General features: G+C 42.0%; 1 protein-coding gene across 3 annotated transcripts in view; it reads right to left on the reverse strand.

The window, feature by feature from the left end:
• Positions 1-26909, reverse strand: part of SYNJ2 (synaptojanin 2) — a 66392-nt gene extending 39483 nt beyond the window's left edge. Inside the window, exons 1-4 of one of the 3 annotated variants that reach the window (XM_040058803.2) lie at positions 26699-26909; positions 17029-17115; positions 8110-8380; positions 5214-5439 (exon numbers count right to left, since the gene is read on the reverse strand). In XM_040058803.2, coding sequence (XP_039914737.1) covers positions 5214-5439; positions 8110-8380; positions 17029-17115; positions 26699-26819 — 705 coding nt within the window. In that variant the 5' untranslated portion in view covers positions 26820-26909. Of the gene's footprint in view, positions 1-5213; positions 5440-8109; positions 8381-17028; positions 17116-26694 lie in introns of all 3 variants that reach the window. The other 2 variants (XM_040058804.2, XM_040058805.2) reach the window with 2 other exon arrangements.
• Positions 26910-27424: the final 515 nt, after the last annotated feature.

The raw sequence follows: 27424 nt of genomic DNA on the forward strand, positions 1-27424 counted from the left end.
AAGTTTAAAGATTTAAGGCAACTTTCCAGATCAGGAATGGACATACTCTTAGCTGCCACACACACGGTAAGAAATCCTATTTGCTAAAATCTTAAATAAGCAGTGATAATAATTTAGATTGAAATTACACTCATAAATAAAATATTCCAGCTTTGTTGCTTATACATGGACATGTACGTTTCTTTCTTCATATTCTTCACAGCCTCGACCAGTTTTTGTGCACAATGTCATATTTTCTACAAGCACATACCTGTCCCACTTTTTTGTTCTAGTTTTGACTTTATTACCCTGTCCTCTGGCAGAGCCATTTCCCTTATTCTAAGGCACTAGACAAAAGATGAACAGTTCTTTAAGAAAATAAACTTAAGGAAAAGTGAAATGCCTTATGTCCAGAATTTTCCTGTCCTCTGTTTTCCCTTTCTCATGGGCAGGAAGATCATACTGTTTTTTCTCTGGAAGTTCAGCAACAACCAGTTACCTTTTGGACAACACTTGGTCACTAAGATTCACACACACTGCTAAATCTTTGTCTTTGTGGAGTCTTGTCTTGGGTCCAAAATGACCACAAGTTGGTGCCTATGTACCCCAGGGAGAATGTTCATTCCTACCAGATTCTCAAAACATTTGAGGACTGCTTCATTAATCTCAAGGGTTCTGGCCCATATTCTGGCCCATCAAGCCAATCCAGTCAGCTGCATGAACTTTCAGACCAATCTCCCATAAGACAGTACTGTAGCAACTGGATAGTTAACCCATGTGGAAGACCTGTTTGCCTTAACAACAGATTACTTGGCCTCTGACCTCTGGTGTTAGAATTTGCCATGTTTTTCTTTCAGCTTCTGTGGTCTTAGACTCTCTTTGTAGCCTCCTTCTCCAACTCAGGATCAAGGGTGATAGTACTGATAGCTCAGCTGGACATTTTTCAATCATTCTCATCACATGGCCAGACCTTGCCCATGTGATCCAAGGATCTTTCTTGGTAAAAAAGGTTCATGCACAGGTACTGCTAGAAAGCTTCTGGACAAGAAGCAAACATCTGTGCCAACCCACTGGTGTTCTAATCCCAGCATGCTGTGCCCATTTTTTGCTCAGAATAATTTATTCACTAATCTCCATCACTCAGTTTCATTAGAAACAAATAATTATCTGGTCACAACTTCAAACAGCAAAATTCATTGTGGACTCAAGGGGTACACAGAGACACAGTCCCTGATGAAATGGATACTCAGATGGCTTATTTGGGGATCCCCAGCTCTGCCACACAAAGAGCATGGACAGCAGATGGCCCAAACATACCTCTCTGTGAGTCCCTTTAGCTCAGACCATGGGACCCAAGGATATATTTGCCAAAACAGTCCTTCTTGCCTTGCCTGGGGTCATACTAAGACTTGATCCAGAAAATAAATCAACCACATGATTGCATCCATTCCTCTCCTGGAGAGCTATCCAACACAGTCTAGGAGGTATTGTGAAATGGGGATAATTTGCCTTAATCCATGCCTGACTTTTTTTTTCTGAAACTGGAACAAAGAGAAGGTTAATTCAAATTCCTGGTATTTCCTTTTAATGCTTTCTCAAGGTTTCAATTTTCTTTACTGAACAATTCCATGAAGGGGAAAAAAACTGAAACCATTTATTTGTCTTCGCTTAGTTAGAATTGTTCCTTGTACTCCTCATACTAAGATTTTAGCATAACTCTTCGGAGAATAACTGGAAAAGAGCTGAAATGTAAACAGTAACAGGCACACAAATGAAATGAAAAAAGCATTTCTAGTTCCTCAAAGATATCAGAAGAATTACAAAAATGCAACACAGTCTCAACTTCAAAGGTTTACTAGGGGAGGAAGAAAAAGTGAAAGGAAACATTTAAGCTACATCTGAGAAATGGAGACTAATTTAAAAGTTACTTGAGAATTATCTGCAATACTACAAACGCTGCAAGCAGAAAGGGTTACTATCCCATTACAAAATATTTGTCAGCAATTCTGAAACTACACATTGACAGGATAGCCCTCTTTTCCCTTAATTTTGTTTCTCCTAAAGCATTTCCGATAATATTTTCTTTCTTCATAAAGACACAAGCCAAATGATCAAAAAAACTTAAAGATAGACTAGAAGTTTTTGTTTGTTTGTGGTTTTTGGGGGGGGGGTTTTTGGTTGTTTGTGGTTTTTTTGTTTTTTTTTTTAAGAAAAAGTGAAGATATTTTACTTTTCCCCCCTTCTCAAACACTGAGTCACAGCTAAATGAGCCCACAAAAAAATGACTCATTGCAGAGCTGAAATGCCACAAGGCTAACTCAGTGGGAGACAAAAGCATACCATCTACACATAAAAGAGCTGCCTGGAGATAAGATTAATTGTTTCTCTCTTTTCTAAAAACAGAGAAATGTTTGAAGCAATTCCTACAGAGAGGGGAAAAGTCCTGGGTTTTCAGAATCCTAGGGTGTTACTTATCCATAAAAGCACATAGCCGTTATACTGTACGGGCTGCAGCAAATGGAAACAAAATGTTATTCAGCCAAGATATTACCTCACAGGAGATTAGTCAGTCTTTTACTATGAAAGTAGGAGAGAGTTTATTCTTGGACTCTTCCTTCCCAATGGCAAGGGGATGCCAGCTTGAACTGGATCTCAGGCATCCTAGCGGTTAGCCCAACTTTGCTGTCTTAGGACATGCAGCTTAGTAAAACTAGCATTTAGCACCATTAGTAACAGCAACCTTCTTTTCCTTCTTTTCTTCGGTTTTAGAAACCAAACAAAAACACACAACCCTTTAAAACTGCAAACTCTTGCTATAATTTTGAATGCACTCAAGCTTTTCAACATAAAACCATTTCACTCTCGCACTTTTGCTTACCCCGTTGAAAAAACAGTCAAAAGCCTTCTCCCACTTCAGCATCTGGCTGAAGGGGAACAAAGCACAGCAATTCCCACGAAGAGCCTGACCCAGACCCAGCTAAGGGAAGCATTAGCAATCAAGTACTGTTTTGCCACTCACCAGGAGCCAATCATCAGGTTTTCTGCTGGAATGCAAAGGCCACCTTATTTTTCATGCTAATCATTTGTAACATGATGTATTCCAGGAATATAACAAAATAAAATTGGTTACTTCTGACCCACCTAGTGAGCAGGATAGCAGAAGTATTTCCCATAATAAGCCAACTGCTAAGTGCAGTGCGACAAATGTGAGACTCACTTAAAAAAAAAAACCAAAAACTTACAACCCTTTCTAACACTTTCTTTCCCCTGCATTTCAGCAAGAGACCATTCCTCAAATCCTGAGTAACGGGATTAGTGCTTTGCACTGATATTCATAAGAAGATACTCAACTAAAATACCAGAATGTACCAGGTATCACTTAAAATGGCACATTTCCCTTCTTCTATTCCCAGGTTCCAGGAGAAAATTCCACTTTTCAGTAAGCAGACATAGCTGTATCTTCCAATACACTGACAGACTTTTCTAGAAAGGTGTAGATGTTGCAAGACTTGACTTGCAATTGCTTTGGAACAGCGGAACACAAAAGAATTATGAGCAGAGAATCTGGAGGCTGACGTTAAAGACCCAAGCACTGCAGGGGAAGAGCTTCACACTCAACAAGCAGAATTTGTGGGAGCCTGAACACTGAGTGGAAAGCTGTCAGCCTAACTGAAAATGCAGGCAAACCAGGAAAATGAGGGACATGAGCAAAAAGTCACCCACATCCCCAGAGAGAACTCTGACTACTGGGCAGAAAGTCACAGGTGTAACACTGTGCATGCTTTGAGCACCTCTTGGGAATCAAACCTCACCAGCAGGCTGGGGAATACCAGCCTGCAACTCCTCCAGGCATTTCCTGTGGATCAAAGCACTGTCAGATCTAAGGCACCTCTACAGGGGTCCTCAGGCAGAACCAGGTGAAACAGTCAAAGTTGTTAAAGCTGTATTACGAAGGCAGCATCTTAGAGGAAACGTGGAAAGTACCCAAACATGGCTGGATTTTGGACAAACAGGTGCCTGAAGGCATGCCTGCTCATGCAGTGGGATAACAGGAAGGAGCTCCCTGGGTGAGAGCTGCTACATTCACACATTGCCCTGAGGAAATACTAGTGGCGTCTGCCCACAAAAGTGCGGGCTCCTTTGAGAGAGGCTGCTTACCTCAGCCACAGGCTTTCAATGACACAGCTCAAGTATCTCTGTGCTGCCCTCACTGTTTCATGCTCCCCTTAACGAGCATCACATAAGCAATCTGCTTTCACTGTACATGCACCTACATATAGACACATATATACACAATCTATGCCACAGAGGCAGCTCTGTAGATATGCCCAGAAGATGCAAACCAAATTCTAGGAGCAAATCCATGTTCTTTGTTGAAAACTACCAGCCATTTGACTATTCTGTTTATACAGCGATCCATTTCTGTATGATGGTTCTGACTGCTAGCAATTTCTACTTCAGTTCAAAAAGAAAAAGGTGATTTGTACTTGAGTGAGAAAGCACTCACTTCTGCTGGCACAGAAGACTTCAGATTCTCTACAGACCAGTGCTTTTTACTGACTTCCAAGGCAGCAAGCTAAACCATGTGCAATAAAACCAAGTGAATCTGTTGTTTTGTTTGGCTGTGCCAGTCAAGGGAGCCTGCTGAATGCATTTCACACACATAATACGTCTCAGCCAGCATCAGATGGAAATGAGGGGTTTACCATGTATGTATAAAAACTGTCATACCACCTCACATTGGAGAGAATCCCCCAAACCAGAGCGGAATTTAAAGCAGTCTCCTCCAAAATGAGTTGAACTGGAATTTGCCTGACTCTGAGAAGATGTTATTTTTTCAACATTTTATTTACTAGAGAAAGATTGTTTGATCTTTACTAGTCAAAGATGATCTTTACTAGTCAAAGATGAGCACCTGTGCCAGGCATCTTCCTGAATGGTTTAAAACCCCATGTCTACATTTCACTACAGTATCAAATGGCCAGACTTACACACTCAGGAAAAAAAATAAAAGCATTAGTGAAAACCGTGCGAGTCGAAACGTCAGAAACAGAGAAGAAGAGCAGATTGCAAAGAAATGTCTAATGGACAAGAACAGATCTGCCATGCAATAATATTTTAAATACTCTTGAACAAAACCACTTGCTGAGTTCCTTTAATTCTCGTTGAAACTTCTGCCCCAATTAAACACGAGTGGACTAAATTATGCAAAGCCACTGGATCCATCCACTCACCTGCTCTGTCTCAACAAAGTTAGACACATGTCCGTCATCATTGACGCCTCGGACGTGGAAGCGGACACCAGCTCGCTCGCAGCTGATGCGAGAGATGAGGCAGGCTTTTGCCTTCTTGTGGGAAGCATAAACAGTGCGGATGTCCACGACTCCACAGACCACTTTCAGCAGCCAGTCAGAGCAGTTCACCTGGTAGTGTTTGAAGGGCACGTGCAATAGCTGGTTCCTGAAAGGTTCAACAACATACAGACACATCACTGAATAAAGCAAACAGGCAGGCATGGGTGCCACCTGACAACAATCACTAATTTAATCAACTAATGTTTTATGACTCCTTTTCTGCTGTACCTTATCTCTACAGAAACTGAGGAAATATCAGGAAGAAACCCTTGTGATCTATTACAGTGAACTGAACGTGGCAAATTTTAACCACACAGCTAGCACCAAGGTGCTGTCTTTATATCTCGGGCCTGTCTTATAAATTCAGATGCAAATATCACCTCTTTTGGCTCCAGAAATTTATACCTAATAAACTTTTTCATAAACTACAGTGTTGTCAAGCTAATTACTTTTTTTTGAAGAGTACTGCCTGGACATTAGCACTCACAACAGGATGAAGAACTGGTTCAAAATCCACCAGGATTTTCAGAAAATAAATTTCCAAGCAGAAACTGGATCTGTAAGTCACTGGAGATATTACAAAAAGTACTACTAATATGAAGAGGAACACCTGTTCAAGATCAACAACTCAATAAATGTAATGTCTAGTTAACAATAATGCTAGTCTCTTCTCTTATGATATTTTTATTTATTTCATGTTTCAAAATGTGCCTTTAGTCACATAGGAGGGCCAGAAAAATATCTTTTATGACCATTGCTCAACAGAGGATCTGTAAAAGAGAGTGAAATCCCTGAAGAATTGTTCTTCTCAAGTACATTTACCTGAAAAAGGTGCAAGCCATTATTACATTTTTAATCTAAATATGTAACGGAAAAAGCAGCTCTAAAACAATATTTGCTAGGTGTTCCACCTCTTTCTCTCAGTTCTACTTGCAAAGGAAGTCCTCACTCAAACAAATTCCAGTAGAATTCCATTCTGTTGTTGTTGCAGTTCATTAAACAGGCAGTTTGTGTTGCCTATAACTAAGGTCATCTTACATTTTTCAATGTATAACTATTTATCTCATTGCTTACTTTCCTCAAGAATCTATTGTTTGGTCTAAAATTTCCCATATTACCTAATTATCTCAAGATAAATTTTCTCTGTCATATCTTTTTGCCTTTAATGTGATGCTGTCACCATTTTTCCCTGTTCTACAACATATTGGAGAATGGAAATTCTTCAGAACTTCTAGATGAGCCAGAAGCAGCGAAGAAGGAAAGTTCAAATATACCTTTCTTCCAAGAGGAAAAGTTTCAAAAGACAGCAGAGAGAAAAAGAGTTGCTGTCGCATTGAGATTTTTAGCCTTCCGATTGTTTGCATTTCTGTAGTGGAGTTTCTCACACATTGTAACATAAACAAAGTGATGGTTTTCACATTCCTCCTTGGAGGAGGGACAATTGATGGACTTCTAGTTTGACCAGTGGGGTCAGAGAGGTGGCAACCTCATTCTCCAATCCCTGATCATTGTCCAGAATCTATATAATTGAGGTTGAGAAATAAACCTCCCTCTTTTTGCCCTGACTACAGACTGTGTATCATCCTTTTCGTGTCCTCTAGCGACAAGTTGCTTTAAATGTTGCTTCTTTATTATGGGATATTGCCATCTTAGCAGTCTCATCATTGGAATACAGCTCATTTCTGCCATGTGACTGACTTGACAATGCTTGGTGAGCTTTAGGAGAGGGATGCATCATTAGCACAGTTGAAATCAAGTATTTATTATGTATCTTTCTTCAGTTTTAAACTCAAACCACTAGATCTTACCAGTCAAAAGCACATCACAGCTGGAAAGATTATTTAGCCTAACTAAACTGCTCTCTCATGTTAATTTATCACCCATTATGAACTTCTTCGCTTATTTAATATTCACCTACTTTGGGCCACAAGCCTCACTGCACATTCTAGCAGCACATTCACATTTAACCCTGCCAGTTGTTTTCCACCTACATCAAACCCTCATTTATTTCCAGAACAGCTATGCCTGCTGTGTGACAATCCTTTTGTTTAAAAAGAAGGGATGGGGGGAGGAGGGGGGTATAGATATGCAAGCATTATGCCAAAACTTGCAAAGCGAACAGAGTACCATCAACCCAGCACCATGTTTTCTCCTTTCCTCTCAACCAATACTTAACACAATATGAGATAATTTTTCTTTGCTTTATAAGCACAAGAAAGTAAAAAGCACAGAACAGTGTACCATGGGAGTTTTCTTTCCTAAAACTTACGTTTGCACTGAGCTGTAAACATATTAATATTGATGTTTTCAACATAAAAACTAGGGCACATTACTGAAACAATAAACTACCGACTTTGAACACATACTTTAAAAAAAAATAACAGATCAGTGCAAATGATGGGATTTATGAAGAGTTCAAGCTCAGGTTTCTATCAGATAACTTTAGAGAAAACTATTAAAAAGGACTGCAGGAGAACTGTCCATGACATATAAAGACATGTTCCTGTAGTATGAACAATACACATCTTGTATTTCCCCCCTTTGAAGCATAAAATGTCATTTTATTATTGCACTTCACTATCAGATGAATTTTAATTAAACACAAGTTACCATGAATTCATTAAAGCCACAAGCCACCTGCCCTGTAAAAGGACATGTCAATGAAATGAAAGGAGATGCAGTTGAAATGCACATGTTCATCTCCCTCTGAGAATGTTTGACCAACAAGATACAGGTGGGAACAACAGAAGACTCCGGTATAACATGCAGTACTAACCAGAAGAACGAGTTACCAGATTCATAGTTGTTATCACCCTGCTTCTGAGCCCGCACAGTCAGGTCAAAGTTTGAGCCTGCATTAGGCCAGGAGAAATAGAACATCCCAGAGTTCAGTATTTTCTTCAAGGCAGTAATGCGCTCGTCTTCCTTGGTTTCTTCCTGGAGAGGACAGAAATCTGTTGCAGTAATTTTGTAAACTTCAGCGTCCAGGATTTTTCCCACCGACGTGCAGCCTGTCACCAGGACCAGAAAGTGCAGCCGAGAGTTACCTAGAAAGCAACAGACAGTTGCAAAAGGGTTATTCCCAGGTGGACACAGCTTCTCATCAGTCCTGTCACGTGCAACGCCGACAGGGCTCCAGCAGAGGCCAACGTCTTTTCTTCACAAGAGAAGAGGAACAGCAGGCACACAGGCCACGTTCTTTACATTTCTGAATTCCTCTTAACTGCAGATAAGTGGCTGCAATTGCACAATATTCCACAACACTTACCCATCGACATCCTTTGCTGCACTACAGTGTTTTCCCCACTGACTTTATGAACAGCAACGTGCGTACCATTGGGACGCCACTCAAAAAATCAATTTCACCACCCTAGAGAATATACAGCATTCAGATTCTTTACTGGCTTTCAGCTGAAGCTGGGCATGTTCAGACATTTGTACAGTTTCAGTATTACCAATTCTTGAGATTTTGCTTTTTATATCACTAAAGCATGTACATGATTCGATGACAACCTCAGTTATCACTAAAACAATTACAGCTGCCATAACTGTGAAATCATGAACTTCAGGGCCTCAAAACTAAAAGATAAATTTGGAGCTCGAGAACATCACTGTAATCAGATCTCTTGTACACAGAACCATTTCAATCTCTGTTCATTTTCCCTGAAAGGATAATTAAGAAACAGTAGAACAATTTTTCTGGAAATGCTGGTTTTGCTACAAAGAAACTGTTTGATTCACTTAAACTGGCCTGTAATGGAGACAATGTCATCCTAGTCACTCCAGTTAGTAAGAAAAGGTGGAAATGAGCCAAGATTTATTAATTTAGCACAGCAAAACCAACAGCTGACCTGCCAAGAGCAAGTTAATTAGCTAAGGGCACAGTGACAATCTGGGACAGTATGGCTTCAGATAGCAAAAGGGAACACTTCTTAGGATCATTTTTCAGCCTTCCAGGGTGACCCACTGTCTGAAAATGCACACCAGCTCTCACACAACAACTATTCTTTTCCTGAAACACCAGTAGGGGAGTCTTTGCTTTCAGATAACAGGCTGGCTACAGAAACTAGAGCTAGCGGTGGTTTTCAGCAGGGTCAGAATATTTGTGTAGGCACGTGGGACTGGAATGGCAGGACAAGGTGGGAGATTAGATCTTATTCATTCTGTTCTGCTGACTCCAGTTTTGTATAAAGGCCAGTGTAGGTGGTATTTACTAAAAAGCTCTGTTCATCACATTTCTTTCTGTAACAACGCTGTTGTGTTCTCCTTCTTGAGGGCTTTCAAGAAGTGTCTTCTGTGCTTGTGATATTGCAGCAGAGGGCTAGAAATACTGATAGTTTATTCCTCCCTTGCACGTGACTTTACGTAATTATAAAGAATAAAGAGTAGGAGACACATCAGTTATCACCAGGAGAGTTTATAACTGCCCAAACACTGCCTTGCAGCCTCCAGAGAAGGTTAGAAGAAGTTAGCTGTCTCTCAGCTAAAAGCTTCTGTGACTTAGCTGAAACCATGCAAAACTGATCAGCTCAAAGTAAACTTCACTCATGAGACTTTGGAAGCAATATATAGAAACACCGTTTGTATGCCTTAGTATCTGCCCAGCTTTGTTAGTCACAAGAAAACATTGATGAAGGACTTGGAGAGCTGCCTGTGCACAATGCTAAGACAAAGAGTACAAGTACTTTCATTGCCTTCCGCGACCTTAAGCTTTCCTAGACGGTTCGGAAGAGATCTAATGAGAAACTCAACATCAAGATAGCCAAAGAGAACAAAAACTTAATAATACAGGTCTTGTTACCTGTGGTTCTGTCCTTCAAGGAGCTTGCAAGCAGTGGAAAATCACTGGATCTAAATAGAATAATCCTCTAGTTTAAGAAGGCAATGAGTAGGAATATTTGTCTTACCTAGAAACTTGCTCTTGCTTACCAGAAACTATAAACTCATCTTACTACCTCCTCCACTCAACCACTCACCCCCAAATGGAATACTCATCTATACATTTAAAGGTCCAGCATCTCTACTCCCTTAAATCACTAGCAAATAAGCTCCAAAACAGTTATCATACCTAAGGTATTGCATTGTCCCTGAGGTATAAGGAGATTGGTTTTCTAAATCTGTGAGACTTTTCTGCCACTGGGCAGTAACTCCATATGAAAGAGTCAGGGTTGTTCAGCCTGGAGAAAAGAAAGCTCGGGGAAAACCTTATTACAGCCTTTCAATATTTAAAAGGACGCCTATAGCAAAAGATCTCCGACTTTTCACAAGGGCTTGTAGTGATGAGACAAAGGGAAAGAGTTTTCCACTGAAAGAGGGTGAGTTTAGATTGAATACAAGGAAGATACCTTCTACAATGAGAGCAGTGAAACAGTGGAACAGGTTTTCCAGGGAACTTGTGGGTGCCTCACCCCTGGAAAATGTTCCAGACCAGGCTGGAAGGGGCTTTGAGCAGCGTGGTCAGGAGGTAGGCATCCCTGCCCATGACAGGGGCGGTGGAAGTAGATGGTCTATAAAGGTCCCCTCTGGCTCGTGCCATTCTACAGTTCATATACACAGAAAAAGTCTCTCCACAGTACTCCGAATTGCAGAGCAGCCACCTTGCACTTTTCATGATACCTTTGAACAGAGACAAGGTGGCAAAGGAGCTCACACTTACAGCCCAGAAAACTGGAGAAAAAGGATGAAAAGAGAGATTTATGGTATGATAAAGCTAGCCTGCTTTGCCACTTGGTCCTCCCAGGCTGCTCTGTGAGCTGAGGTAGTCTTCCAACCAGGTCCAACCTCTCTTATTTGCTTAAATCACTTGGATATGCTGCAAAACAGACAATGCAGAAACCCTATAACACCATAGACCCAGCTTAACATAAATCTCTCTGGCTCTGTACTTTGGAAAAGAGTCCCAAGCCCCATCCTCTGATAGCACTTTCATTCCAGGTGGTATTTGGACATTGCTCCTGGGAACCAGCTCTGGGCTATCACTGCACTGTTTGCAGGAGGAAGATCCTTGCCTGATGTGCACGCCCTCTTGGCACAGGGAACAAGCTAATCACAATATCCTATTGACAGTGCTCTGTGCCTGTGTACTGCCCGTTTTTATTCATAGCACAGATGTAGCCATGGGGTTCTGAACAGAAGTAATCCTCCTGTCAACCTTTCACCCTTTTAGAACCTCAGACAGTAGAATTAACCCTGCCAAAACACTGCTCCACTATTAATCTTTTAGTCATGTCTCCCCTAAGGTGTAAGAAATTACTCACCACTAAGCTGTACAGCCACACACAGAGAAGGCTTTCCCTTGTCTTCCCCTCTTTACCAGCAACATCTAGATGGGCCTACAGTTTTAAATTATGACATGAAAATCCTTCAGATTGCAGTTGCCTTTTTAGGTCAATTTCACTTGGTACCAACCACACCAGCTGTAGACTATTTGCCATAGCCCACACTGGAAAGTATTTTTTTTCCTTTAACTTACACAATGGACAATCCTGATTCATATTAACATTTCTAAACTGTACACATAGATGAAAGTGATTTAGGAATGTAAGAACTGCAATTGAAGGTTGCAACTGTAGAAATGTCCTTCCTTTCCTTGGGAGGCAATCTAGATTTTTTTAAAGAAATCTCTAAAACAATTTTAGAGCAAGAAGTGAAGTGTTCCTTACTGGTCACGCTTTCTACAGCAACACATCTACGAAAAAACAAGACCCACATATAGTACTAAAGAAAAAAAAAAAAATTCAAAGCTTATGGACCAAACTTTGATCTCAGATAAATTGAGATGTTCATGCCTTGTGACCAAGATCATTATTTTTCCCCATTACAGCTATCAATCATTACAACAATCTGTAAAGAACACTTTTGAAGAAATACAAGAAATGTTTTGCTCACAGTGATATGTGCTGAATGCCCTTTTATTAGGTTGCACAAGAGCGGCAGAGGATGAAGAATATTTAGCACAGAAATAAGACAATAATAATTTCCATGTATTTTTTTCAAGTGCTCTTGTGAAACCAACTGCCTTTATCCAAGCTGAGCAGGAAATGCAGTTCTGGTACGTCACACTACACAATAATAAGCTGCAGTTTTTGTATTTAACCTGTCTACATGACTCAAGGCAATTGTTTCCCCTGCAGCTTAAGGGATGATTTCAACCTTGACTATTTTGAGCTACAGTGAAAAGGAGTCAATATTCAATTCTTATTTTGTCCTTAACTGTAACTATTTCACTCAAGACTGCCTTTTCTTTCCAAAATGAATTTTCTCCAATTTTTGCTTTCTCCATTCCATCATAGTCATGCCATTGCCTTATGTTCCCTCAGACTTTTCCATCTCCACTCCACACATACTCCACTCCATTTTATAGTCCACTAAAAACCTATTTGCCCTCTCATCTGTCTTCAAAAATAGCAACAGAACACAGCAGAGCAGTGCATTCTAACCACCTCGCTGAATATTCCTGAGGACATCTACAGCAGAGTTATGAAAAGAGCCAAGACTTCCTAAATTATCATTTTAGTCTCAAAGATACTCCTCTTTCTTCTTCTTCTAAATACAATTACATTTTTAGGAAATGTGTAAAAAGAACAGAAGACAGGTACTTAGTTGTCCTTTTTACCTTTGAAATGTCTTCCTTTCAACTACACGCTGTATATGTACAAGAGTGAGAGTGTGTAAACACAATCAAATTAATTCAGAATGCCTCCCCAAATACAGCAGCTGTATTAAAGCAAACAACCTATGTGATGATGGTATTAAAATACCCTCTTATGTATGCATCTCTTCCTGACATCCCAGTATCTGAACAAACACTGTAAACCCAGCTCTTCTAACACTTTGCTTGAGATGTATTTGTCACTGCTAGATCTTCTTTGGCAGCAAAATCTTGGCTGAGGTACAGCTCAGAGACACTGTACAATTCATTCTGCTGCCATCCATCTCACAAAAGAAAGCAGAAGAACTTAGTGAGTCATGTTAACAGACATAAGTACATAGAAGAGAATGTTATTACTGGTGGGAAACATTAACTTTGTAAGTCACTTTCACATATTTCATCTACTTTCTTGTAAAAAGCACGATCTACTTTGGCAGGCATACAATGTGATTTATTTGGATTTCTAAGTAGCGATATTTACAGATTAATTAAAATGTTCAGAGACGTCTTTCATGTCTTGGCAAAAAAATTCCCCTTCTGCTCTACAAATATACTCTTAATATCCCAGTGGAATGTATTTTCACAAATAAACTCTCAGTTAATTTAATACTTATGGCCTGTATGTTTCCAGTAGTAAGAAAAAATGCAGATACTCCTGCACAAAGTCTATGCGAGCACTGAAGCTCAGTGAAGAGCTAGCCAGTTATGCCTTTGTTTGCAGCTGCTAAAATACATTATACAAAAAAGAAAAAAGTTACATTGCATTCCTCTGGTTGTTTGAGTCCCCCGGCTGGATGCCAGGTACCCACCAAAGCTGCTCTGTCACACCCCTCCTCAGCTGGGCCAAGGTAAGGGCAGGGAGAGATCATTTAGCAGTTATGGGCAAAACAGACTTAATTGGGAAAATTAGTTTTATTTAGCACTAATCAAAACAGAGTAGGACAATGAGTAAAACACCTTCCTCCACCTCTCCCCTTTTTCCCATGCTTAACTTTACTCCAAATTTTCTCTTCCCTGGTAGTACAGGGGGATGGGAAATAGGGGCTGTAATCAGTTTATCACACATTGTCTCCACCACTCCTTCATCCTCATGGGGAGGATTCCTCACACTCTTGCTCTGCTCCAGCATGGAGAACCTCCCATGGGAGACAGTCCTCTTTGAACTTCTCCGGCAGGACTCCATCCCATGGGCTGCAGTTCTTCACAAACTGCTCCCGTGTGGGTCCTTCACACCGGGTGCAGGCCTTCTGGAACAAACTGCTCCAGGGTGGATCCCCCACAGGGTCACAAATCCAGCCTCCAAATCTGCTCCAGTGTGGGCTCCTCTCTCCATGGGTCTACAGGTCCTTCTAGGAGCCTGCTCCACTGTGTGCCTCCCAAAGGGTCACAGCCACCTTCAGGCATCCACCTGCTCCACCATGGATCTCCACAGGCTGCAGGTGAATCCCTGCTCCACCATGGATCTCTATGGGCTGCAGGTGGATCTCTGCTTCACCATGGGCCTCCATGGGCTGCAGACGGATCCCTGCCCCACCATGGATCTCCATGGGCTGCAGGTGGATCCCTGCTCCACCATGGATCTCTATGGGCTGCAGGTGGATCCCTGCTCCACCATGGATCTCCATGGGCTGCAGGTGGATCCCTGCTCCACCATGGATCTCCATGGGCTGCAGGTGGATCCCTGCTGCACCATGGATCTCCACGGGCTGCAGGTGGATCTCCGCTCCACCATGGATCTCCACGGGCTGCAGGTGGATCTCTGCTCCACCATGGATCTCCATGGGCTGCAGGTGGATCCCTGCCCCACCATGGATCTCCATGGGCTGCAGGTGGATCCCTGCTCCACTATCGATCTCCATGGGCTGCAGGTGGATCCCTGCTCCACCATGGATCTCCATGGGCTGCAGGTGGATCCCTGCTCCACCATGGATCTCCATGGGCTGCAGGTGGATCCCTGCTCCACCGTGGATCTCCATGGGCTGCAGGTGGATCCCTGCTCCACCATGGGCCTCCATGGGCTGCAGATGGATCTCTGCTCCACCATGGGCCTCCACGGGCTGCAGGGACACAGCTGCCTCACCACGGTCTGCACCATGGGCTGCAGGGGAATCTCAGCTCAGGCACCTGGAGCACCTCCTGCCCCTCCTTCCTCACTGGCCTTGGTGTCTGCAGAGCTGTTTCTCTCACATGTTCTAACTCTGCCCTTCTCCAGCTTCAGCTGGGCAGTTTTTTCCCCCCTTCTTAAATCTGTTGTCCCAGAGGCACTACCACTGCTGCTGCTGGGTTCAGTCTTGGCCAGCAGCACATCTGTCTTGGAGCCAGCTGGCTTTGGCTCCATTGGACACAGGGGAAGCTTCTGGCAGCTTTTCAGAGAAGCCACACCTGCAGCCCCTCATGCTACCAAAACCTTGCTACACAAACCCAGTACAATTCCTTTGTAGTGTTAATCTTTTACATAAGCAACAGCTGAAGAGAAGGAACTCACTCACATGGAAGATGGAAGATCTAAACCAGACTGTGACAAAAACCCAGGCTACATCTTGGATAGTGAAATATCAGACATGCATCTTTGCTTTTTTAAACATGTTCAGAAGCAGAAAATGTTTGCTTATCTTCACTCACCATTACAGCATGACCCTCTGACTTTTCAGGAATTTTAACAATCCCTTCCAAAGAAAGTCCTGTACCAGAACTTGTAATCTAATGCTAGAACAAGGCAGAGGTACAGTGACAAAGCTCAGAAAGGTAAAACCTCACACTTTCAGAGCCCTGAAGTTAAGCATATGTTTTCCAGGAAGAAATAAGGACAGGAAAAAAAGTAAGGCTGAGAATATTTCACACCCTATTTGAAATCATTCACCTTTTAACATGAAGATGAAAATTGGATATATTTGGTTCCCACCACATACAAAAACTACTCTTATCTGTAGCTTGAAGAGATCGAATTCAATAGCTACATTCCTTTACCACAACAGGATTCATTAGACTTCTATGAAGAAAAACAGACCCATGTGCCAAGAAAAACTAATCACAAGTCCTCTCTTTAAAATTACATTAGCAAATTGATATAAATCTCCAGAGACATGTCTAATTAACTCCACAAGAAACAAACAGAAAGTCCCTATTCATTTGAAAAGGCTAGATGGACCTAGAGTTTTAAACTATGACACAAAAATCCTTCAGATTGCAGTTGCCTCTTCAGGTCAATTTCAAGTCATATTTCTCAGGCTGCAAAATGGTAAGCGGGTTATAAAAAGACACAATTATATCTACTGGCTTAAATACACCAGTGCTCATGCCACCACTGCCTTTGGTAGACTCCTTGACCAAGCACCAAGCTATATGGAAAAAGTCTGTCATTTCTCCAAGTGAAAATAAAGGCTCACTGTAACAGCTTGGGAACAATGCGTACAGTGCTTTTTTATTTATGCATCTAAATCAGTGATTTTAAGTAGCGTGTAAGGTCCTATTATCTTCAAATCAACCACTGCAATCCTCTTCTTAAAACATGTTATTTCCATTAACATTGCTCTGCTAAATCAAGAGTCCCAAACTGTACAAAAATTTACATTGATGACAATAAACATTCCTTACTATACTAACTGAAGCCAGAGGCCACCTTCTGCAAATCCTTATCCACATGAATGATTAAAGGCAATTAGGCATTATAGCAGGAACTCAAAATCTGTAGTACTGCACTCTCAGATGACCATGATGATCAGTGTCTAAATGCATTCTTTATAAAGAAGAGAAGAATTAAGAAATCACAGCTTGCCTTGGACAAATGTGGTAGGGAAAGAAGAATGGCAATTATCTTCAGGCAGCTAAGAACGTTAGACAAAACAAATTAAGAAAAAAATCCATCCATCATTCAGTGATAGGATTTTGGCCCAAAATAGGAAAGGAAACAGATCTTTTCCAGACTGTATACAACAAAGTGCAACTAGCTTTCACAGTTTAAGGAATTAGACAACTTTAGCCACTTATTGTCATTTAGCATTGCCTGGGCATTTTATAATCTCAGTCATACAGATGGTGACTTACCATATTTAAGCTGAAGCTCTCCTAAGCAGCCATAAGCTTCCATGAGTTTTTCATACTGTCCTTTAATTGCATCCTTTTCTTCTGGAGCTAAGGAACAAAGGGAAAGGCAGGGAACTTAGTTATCCAGTCTTCATAAATTTTTCAAATTGCTATTATCCCTATTGCATAGGAACCAATGCTACCTGGGTTGATTTTTCTCAGTCAACAAGACTACAGCACAAAGGTAGGGTTAAAATGCTGTAAAACCATAGAGATTAGAACATGATGGGACAGAAATGCACAACTCCACACACCACCCTAGAAGAAAAAAAGAGCACTCACTTTATTTTCAAATCAACCTGATTGTTAGTAACAATTTTATTTTATGGTACAGATGCCACATCAGTTCCAGAATAAATAAAGAAATACATGAGCACATGTATAATTTACACTGTTCTAAAATAAGAACAAAAATAACAATCAGTCTTGCCATAAGCTAAAATAAAATATTTTTTCTTCATGCTGAAAAAGGGTTTATGCTTCCAGACTCTCAGTCTAATTTCAGACAGAACTGGAATTTTTTAATGCACGATAACATGATTTGATGTAGACACAACACCAGATGTTGATTTCAAGAGGAATTAAACATATTTTAGTGAAGTAAGAATTAGCTAATTAAATAAAGGGTCAGATGCTTGCGTTATATTTGTGCATTTCTGCAACAAGCAACTTCAATGGGCACATACTGAACATTTAGATATTAAGCCAGACCACTGAACAAACTTGTCACTGGCTACTTTAACATAAAACCAGCATACTTCCTGAATGAGTAAGTCTGCATTTTGTATATATTTCCCAATGAGGAGCAAGGTTAATCTCCCAAATGAGGAAAATAGACTGTAACCCTCAAATGTCCTTTTACATCTTGAACTACAGATAAACAGCAACATAGTAGTTTCTGAGATTTGCTAATAATACCCAATCTTATGCTCCTAATTAACTTCAGCAGTTAAAAAAGCCCTGAAACCTCTGGGAACAAAAAGGACAAACTGAACTGCTTGCAATGGATGATAGAAGAGAAAAGAAAAAGACTTCTCTTTTTAAATCTCAAGGGGCAAGGAGCTCAGTGAGAAACACAGAAAACAAATAAATATCTCATATACTGTTGACACTTAGAAGTGAAATGAAGGACAATTCCTCTTGAAAAATTCCTTAACAGAGGCAACCCCCAAGAGTAATTAAAACAAGTTCATCTAAATTTTTGCACTTGTGACAAAAAAGAAGACTTGTTTAATTTTTTCTTAGTTTTGTTTTTATTACCATAGTTTCACAACTTAAATATTCTGCTTTCTTAAAACAGGCAGTTAATCAGGAGAAACTAGCAAAATGTTGATACCACACTCACCAGTGAAGCAAAGCATAAGCAGCAGACAGAGGATAAAGTGCTTTTTATTGGGTAACATAAATCTCTGGACAATAACAATTTAAATACTCAGTAATGGCACATTTTAAGGGCTGAGACTCTGCAGCCTGAGTTCTCAGGCACTTAAAAAAAAAAAAAAAAAAACCCCAAACAATTTCACAAAACCAGTTTAGATAGACTATAACAATGCTTCAGTCTTTGGAAAAAAACCTCCCGGTCCAGGCTTTCTTAAGCATTAAAAAAACCCGACTGGTTAAAATAGATGATGTTTCACTTTGCATGGCATCTTTACTAAGTAGAAAAGAGCAGCAACAATATACAGACAATTTTTTCTTAAATCTGTTCCCTCCTTTAAAAGCTGTCTATATTAAAATAACTGTGCTACTTTAAAATAAAAAGGGAAAACCAAAACAAAAATTCTTGCTCCAAATATTCCAGCTTTAGGAAGAAATCTAAAACAAGAGAAACACCAAGAGATTCAGATCTGAGACAGATGCTCATGAAGCTGCAGGCCAGGCACAACCTGAAAGCATTTCAAAAGTCACTTTGAAAGCAAGGCGATACTCTTCAAAATAGAATTACAAGTTGGAAAGTTGGCTGTTACAAGTGGCTGGTAAGAGCACAGTCCAAAAGGATGGAATTTATTTCAGCGTGGAATTAGGCAACACACAGCCCATTCCACCACTGGCAAGAAGTACCGGCCACCGGCATGTATGGAACCCACCGGAGTTTCCCAGGTCAAGCCAGTGGCATCACGCACCCGTTGGCTCCTGGCACAGGACCTCTCCAGACACACAGCCAAACAGCTGTGTTTTGCCAGTCCTGGTACAGAAACACTGCCATTGGGGCAGGCCACTCGTCTGAACCTGCGCCTGCACAGCCGCATCAGTCAGGACAGCAGCACCAGCAGAGCTGCCTGGAAGGAAGGAGCAGGAAAGGAACATGCCAAACAGACTCAGCTACGTCCGTGGGTCATGCAAACAGACAGGCCAGAATGTTTTAGTGCCTATGGACCATTTGGGGGGGTGGTGTGTGTAAATTCCCTTTGTTAAAGACACCGATGGAATTTGAAGTCCTCTGTCCTGTTGCACTCCTTGGCGGTGCACAAAGGACATTACCACAGAGAGCTTAAGCCAGGTTCATATCCTGTTATTAAACGTATGTATGTATAAATCTCAAAATGTCATTGAAATCTCAGATAACTGTCATCAAACTCTAAAACATCTCGCAGAACATTCAAGGAGTGCTAGGACACATGAGTCAGAAGCAGAAAATGTTGCTACACAGAGAACAAAACTTACATGCTACTTTGTTGGATGAAGAGAGTTAAATGGAAAAATTTCTATGAAACACTTCAACCCTTGCAAAACGAGAGGCATGAAATAATTCAATGAAACCGAGCTGCAATAAAATCAATTAAAGGTAACCTTTTCCATGCATAAAATATTTCAGAGCCAAAGAACCCTACACCATGAAAAGACGGACAAACTACATTACACCATATGTCTTAACCAAGTGTGACTTCCTGCTTGTAAAAGCTGCAGTCTCAATCTACCAGCTAGCAGAAACTGGCCAAAATACACAGTTTCCTTCATTCAACCCCTCCTCAGGGCTGAAGCCCCAGACTTCAGCAAGAATCAGCACAACCCTAAAGCATATGGACCCCAGAAACGTCAGCGACTGGAGTAACACGGTAGAAAAGGTACTGTAAGTCTAAGTCCAACACTGAGGACACACACAGTAATACCTCCAACTTAAAGATAAAAATTAAGGAAAAGTTCTTGAAGAAAGAAAAGGAGTCTGAGACTGGGCTATGGATTCTGTTTCTCCCTTTCTCAGCTGGATTCTGGAAATAGTCACCTGCTTAGCTGTAGGTACTGCTATACAAATGCAATCTCAAGCATATTTCTAAGTACTTTAAGAAACATAGGTTTGGTGTCATGGGATGACTTCATTTGTGTCATTTAGCATTTGAGGGAAAGAAGTGTGAACTTTCCCCGGAAAGAGGGAAAACTATAATCCAACAGAAATTTCATACCAAAACTCCCATATATACATTAGCATAAGCATCTTACCTAGAAATAAATCCAATGTCTGGTATTATATAAGCTTAGACAATTACCTCCAAATTGTGTTTTCAGTCATCTGCAGACACAATGCAAGTACTTTGCTGTATTATTTTCAATACCTTTCACCACTAAAATCTTCCTGTTCACATTCAATCCAAGCTGCACAGGCATTATGAAAGTCAAACTGAATTCAGAAACGCCATATAGACCAAGCAGTACAGAGCTGGGAAGAAGTCTGTGATGAGAGTTACAGTTAAGAGAATCCAAATATTTAAAACATTAAGCAATGTATTTACCAGTTTTCTAGTAAGATACATTTCTGGTTGAAAACACAAGAAACAAAACAGAAAATTGGCATTTTGGAAAGATAAGTCCCCTGGTTTTCTATATTAGATTGTTCTCAATCTGCTCCTAGTGAGGGATTACATTTGCATACTTGCATGTGCATATATGAGTATATTAATTCACAAAGAATAATGGATTAAAGAAACCACCAGGTTTCTACTGGCCAGCTCCATGCTGTTGCAGGCAGTCAAGAAAATAAAAGGGAAGCCCCTAAGTGATTTCTCTGAAGTTTGGCCACCATCTTTATGTGGCTTCTGCCATATATGACTCATATTTACATAGAAACTTGCAGCAGTCACTACAGACATAACCACTACAAAGAATTCATCCCTCACAACCACTTCTTGCCTCCTAGCATAGAAAACAAATCTTGTAATCAACACTCTACACTTACTCGAATACATCTTCCCTCTTCTCTGTACCCAGTTTGCATTTTGACAATTGTGAAAGAATTGCAACACATATTTTTCCCTACAATCTAAAGCAGTGAAATTCAGACTGAGAAACCGTAGCTTGCAAGTGCCCACTGCCATCATAACCAAGGAAGACAGGACTTCTGCTCTGTAGACTGCTTCCACAAATGGAAAAGTTTGAACACCACCAAACTTCGTAAGAAGAAAAACTTCATAAAAGTTTGTGCTAGCTATATGAATATTCTGGCACAAGAGTAGAAATGAGCCTTGGTGGAGGGCTCACTGTCTTGGATAGAATGCAGTGCTCAGAAATATATTCACACTGTGCTGTGCACAAGTATTTGTGTGTGATTTCCATGTCCCACTCAGCAGCATAGTTGTTCACATCAATACAAAACCAAAGCTAATTGTAACAGTGAAAGTACATACAGCACAGAAACTGCTTTCTGCACAAAAGCAGGAAAAGATGCACAGCAAATAACTGCGACTTCCTGCTTTTGCAAGACTTTACTGATTTCACTCAGCTCCATCAGAGAACCACCCACAACTGAAGCAGCAGAGGAGGCACAGAGATCCTTCACAGAGAGTACATACACCTAAACTCTATATATAGGGTTTGTCTCTAGTGAAGGCTAACTTCCCAGATCCGTGGGTAAAAGCCAGGAAAAACCTCAGACATATTTGCAAAAGCACACACTGTATCGGCTTTGAACTTCTGTACTTTTCAGACACCATGACCATTTAGGATTTAACATAACAGGTGATGTAACATCCTTTATAAAAGCAGCTGCAGAATCAAACGGCTTGCAAAAAAAAAAAAAATTAAAAAAAAAAAATCTCTGCACACTTTGGCTCTGCCCTTGAGAAAACATATTATTACACTGAAATTCAATAGCAGAGCACTCCTGTTGACAGCTTTTCACTGAAACTACCTGCTAAAATAAAGTTAAATCACCATATTTTCAGCACTATAGCCTTAGTTTAGTTTAGCAACTGCCTTGACAGCAATCCAGAACTATCTTGTGCAGTTCACTTCATCTGTAAACCACTGAAACTGTAATATGTTTAGAGTAGGAACATCTTCTGTATCTATACTGCCTGTTGTATTAAGCAAAAACTTCTAAATCAATGAAAATTTTTCTTCATCCTTCATGATTCTACATTTCTTCGACAGAATTTATTGATGTTCTAGTTCAGAGAATTCCTGGAAGAAACATTTCAGGCTGTCACCCATCCTTCTGGAGATGACTGAAGCTTTAGGACTGCCAGTGGCAAAAAGAAGAAAAGAAAAGAAAAGAAAAGAAAAGAAAAGAAAAGAAAAGAAAAGAAAAGAAAAGAAAAGAAAAGAAAAGAAAAGAAAAGAAAAGAAAAGAAAAGAAAAGAAAAGAAAAGAAAAGAAAAGAAAAGAAAAGAACAGAAAAGAAAAGAAAAGAAAAGAAAAGAAAAGAAAAGAAAAGAAAAGAAAAGAAAAGAAAAGAAAAGAAAAGAAAAGAAAAGAAAAAGAAAAGAAAAAGAAAAGAAAAGAAAAGAGAAAAGAGAAAAGAGAAAAGAGAAAAGAAAAGAGCAGCCTCCAGCAAAATATGTCATTCGATTCAAAACAATGAATTTTACCCTCCACCCTACAGTGACATCAGGAGAGGAGTAGGACAAACTCTTATCCTCAAAAACACTATTTAACTTATGGTAGAACAGAAAACTGTTCTGTTGATACCACATCACTATACAGATTAAGGGGTTTAGGGATATACAACAAGGTTTCCTACAGTGATTTTTGATTTCTTGGTTTTTCCAAAAGTTTTTTAGTTTAGGTTTCCATTATAGGAACAAGTGTTCTCATTTTACAAATTGCTGACATTCAGGCAATTAGAGATCTTTACAATACTTTTCCAGTACTGATACCAAGGATGCAAATATTTTTCAGGTATTGAATCTCTACATGCAGTAAGGAAATTGTGAAATGTAATCAATTTGCAACTAAAACTGTCATCATTATCTTTATAACACATCTAGAGAGGAAAAAGTATAAAGTCATCCATCCACAGAACAGCATAAAATTTTTAGCTTACATATTTGAAAGTGCTTATTTTAATGAGGAGTTTGCCAGAGGTTTACAGCCTGTATTGGCACTGAGTCTGTACAAGTGTGTGGTTTTTCAGATTTCTTTTTTTGTAACACCACTTCTTCTAGGACAATTCTCACTCCCTTCTGCCACTTGAACTAGGTTAGATTCAACATTTAAGTTTCTTCTAGCACAAAATTATTATAGAAGCAATTAAACTTTCCGCAAGTGCAGACGTCATGCCTGTTCAAGGGCAGAGATCCTTGGTAATTATGGAAAAAAAAAATAATGAACAATGACTAAAATTTGTTCTCAGGCCTTCATTGTCCATCTGTGATTATTCCTCTCTACAGTTCTGCTTACATGAGGGTGCAATTGAAGAACTGCATAAACTTCTGTACAACTTACGTGCTCCAGGTATAGCAATCTGCTTTTATTTAGTGTAGAGGTTTGCATAAGGCACAGCTGCATAACTCCTCCTCACCACAGGTATGCAATTTTTAAGGAACTTTATTTTAGAAACAGAAAACTAGACAGAGAGGCCAAAACTAACACAATCCTATGACTAGTATGTCTGAAACCACACATACACAAAGTTTATGTTAACTTCCCAGTGTTGTGTTCTATGGGTAGTAACAACCTAAAGGCAAGTCAAACAAAACAGAATTGATGTTGTTTCTGTTACCACCCTGCTGTGAAGCTTCCTCTTCACAATTCTTTTAAATTCACCAGCACAATACCTACTACTGGTTTTCCCTCCTTTTCTGGTCCTCTGCTGCATAAACAGAAGTTATCTAAACAGGCTCCACTGGACAAACTAGCTTTTCCTACAATACAGGAACTGACCCAGGAAGGAAGAGAGGAATCAAATGAAATAAAATGACAAAGTTATTACCATGGAGTGGGCTGAATGCCAACAGACATGGTTAGAGTTATCTCAAGACATGACACTGGACTTCCAAGGGGCACGGCAAACAGGCTTTTTACCCTATACAAATCACTACTTCAGAATTCTTCTAACACATTTTAAGAGAGACTGTGTAAATTCTATAATCATGGAATCACAAAATCATAGAATCATTAGGATTAGAAAAGATGTCTAAGATCACTGAGCCCAACTATTAAACTAGAATCATCGTGTTCATCATTTAAACCATGTTTCCCAGCTTCCACATCCACACAGTTTTGGCTCACTTCCAGGCATAGTAGTTCCACCACTTCCCTGGTCAGTCTGTTTTCATATGCCTGACCATCCTTTCCATGGAGAAATTTCTCCTAATATCCAATCTAAACCTCCCCTGGTGTAAGTTGAGGCTATTTCCTCATGCCTTATCTCTTATTACCTGGGTGAAGAGGCCTGGCTACACCCTCCTCTCAGGCAGTTGGAGAGAGTGATAAGGTGAATCTTATCTTAACCTGAACCTCCATTTCTCCAGGCTGAGCAACCCCAGCTCCCTCACCTGCTCCTCATAGGATCTGTGCTCCAGACACTTCACTGGCTGCATTGTCCTTCTCTGGACATGCTTCTACTTTGAGACAGACCAGGATGCCATTGGCCACTTTGTCCACCTGGGCACACAGCTGGATCATGTTCAGATGGATGCTGAGCAGCACCACCAGGCCCTTTTTGGCTGGGCACCTTTCCAGCCACTAAATCACTTCAGGTATAGCAATGCAAACGGGAGATGGCAACACTGAGGGAGGAAAAAAAACTACTCTGTGTTGATCATTCCTTCAATTGGTGAGATTTCAAATCTCTCCAACCACTGGTCATACTGGTGGCTCAGGGCTGGCTAGGTGAATACGGAAATCTCCATTTTATTCATGCACATTGGCTTTAGGAAGTGGAGCTGCTTTAGATTTTTATCAGACTAACAAAATACAGACCAAACCCCACTGATATCAATATATAATTTTAATGTCAACAGGTTTTAGAATCAGGGAAAGTGAGTAAAGTGCTGCTCAGCACTGAGTTTTCACTGCCTGTTTACTGAAAACTGACACAAAAACCCCCTCTAGAAATATGTAACACATTTACGTCCACTATTACCAAAGAATTTATCAAGAAACAGAATCCCCAAAATATTGCACAATATAAAACTCCAATAAAATAAAGTAAACAAACCAAACCAAACAAAAATCCCCACCAGTGTGGCAATAACGTCTTTTCCATGACTGGTCAAAACTTTCCCACTACCAGAACTATTCTTGTGAAAATCAGCTGCCCCTTGACGACCTTTCTGGCTTTTGTCATTCCTGAAGTCCCCAACACCTGAACATCAAGCATTTTAGTCTGTATGTCCTGCCAGTGTACCCTGCAGAAGATTCAGCTGAGTGGACCCAGGTCCTGAGGTGACATTGTGACTGACATTATACAAATCACAGTGTACACACAGACCTTACTACAACAGTTTGAGCTGCTTGAACACGGACTCCTACATCGCTGTGAACAGCAGCACGATTACAGGCACAGGTATTATGCAGAAAACAATTTAAGAACACAGCACAAGTATGTGTTCCTCTACTTTGCTTTTTGCCCCTTACATTCTCAGTCACCGCATTTTTCTGTGTCTGCCTCAACATCAGCAACATCAGCATTGCATTAATTCATGCGTAAATCAAAACCACAAAGCACAATCAAAAACACAAGGTGAGACAACCCTGAGCGCGTTTACGAGATTCCTCCAGTAAGAGCCAGACAAGTAACCAAATACCCTTCAAACCACAGGGGCACTACAGCAAGAGGCCAGGTTTTTTTTACGGGAGACAGATCTCAAGTCGTTCATCCCAATACATCTCTGCTGTGAGCTGGCTGTCCGCACTGATGGATAGCACCTGATGTAGCTGAGTAGAAATTCCCTCAAGAGGCAGTGGACCTCATTCCTTTACCTCGGCCTTCCTCTACAGTCAAGGCTGTAGAAGGTAAGTCTTGTACATCAAAGGTGCCCCGTGCCGAGACCGCACCGCCACCAGGCAGCCGAGGGGCTTCTCCTGCTTCCTCTACCCCGGCTGCTGGTGAGGAGGCCAGAGACACCCAGAGCAGCGCTGGGACACGGATCGGGAGGAGACGCTGGCCGACCCTCCGCGCACGCCACGTACCGGGGGTCACCCAAGTGCGCCCGGAACTGGCCAGGCCTTGCAGGGTCGTGCTGTAAGTGGGGCGAGGCGCTCTCCGCAGCCAGCATCCCGCTGGACGTGGGTCTGCGCGCTCCCCTTCCTCTCTCCATGCCACAGAGGAAAGCGCCCCGGTGCTCCTGGGCATCGCCCGCTGCCGTGGCACCCCAGTGTCCCTTCACGGCAGAGGTGCGCACCCACGGACGCGCCAGCTCCGCGCTCCCACGGACACCCACGGGCCCCCGCGGCCGCCCCCGCACGCACTTACTGAGCGCCGCCACGGTGCCGGCCTCCAGCAACAGGCAGTCCTGGCGGCCGCGAGCCTCCAGCAGGGCGCTCGGCCCCGGCTCCTGCTTCCAGAGCAGCCGCAGCCCTTTGCTCAGAGCCATGGGAGCCGCCGGCCGCGGGGAGGAGGCGCAGGGGTCCCGGTGTCGGGGGCGGCGAAGCAGCCTCCTTCTCGTCGGGCGCAGGGCTCGGGGGCCGCCGGCAGCCCCGCGGGAGCTCCTCCGGGCGCCCGGCCCCGGTCCCGGCCGCTTTTCCCAGGGAGGCGGGCCAGGAGGGCGGCCGTGCCCCGCCGCCGCTGGCCGTCACCTCGGCAGGCCTCCCAGTGCCGGCGCGGCGGGGCCAAGGCGCGGGGCCAAGGAAGCGGAGCGTCCCCCGCGGGCGGACCCGCCGCTGCGTCCGCCTCCTCGGGGAGCCCCGGCTGCGACCGGCGGGGCGGGAGCGACCTTCCCCTTTGCTCCCCGCCCTTCTCTTCCCACCCGCGGTAAACTTCCCGGAGTCAACTTTGTCCCTCCGGCCCCGCGGCTCCGGCTCCTCCTCCTCCGGGACAGGTAGAAGCCGCCGGCGGGGCGCTGCCCCCGCCCTGCCCGCGGCTGAGGGGAGGAGCGGCGGCCGCGCTGCCGAACCCGGCAGCGCCGGGGGCCCCGGCCCGGCAGGGCTGTTCCCGGCCCGGCTGTTCCCGGCCCGGCGGTGCCGCTCCCACCCCCGCGGC

Source organism: Hirundo rustica, chromosome 3, assembly GCF_015227805.2.
Source record: "Hirundo rustica isolate bHirRus1 chromosome 3, bHirRus1.pri.v3, whole genome shotgun sequence".
Taxonomy (NCBI): Eukaryota; Metazoa; Chordata; class Aves; order Passeriformes; family Hirundinidae; genus Hirundo; species Hirundo rustica.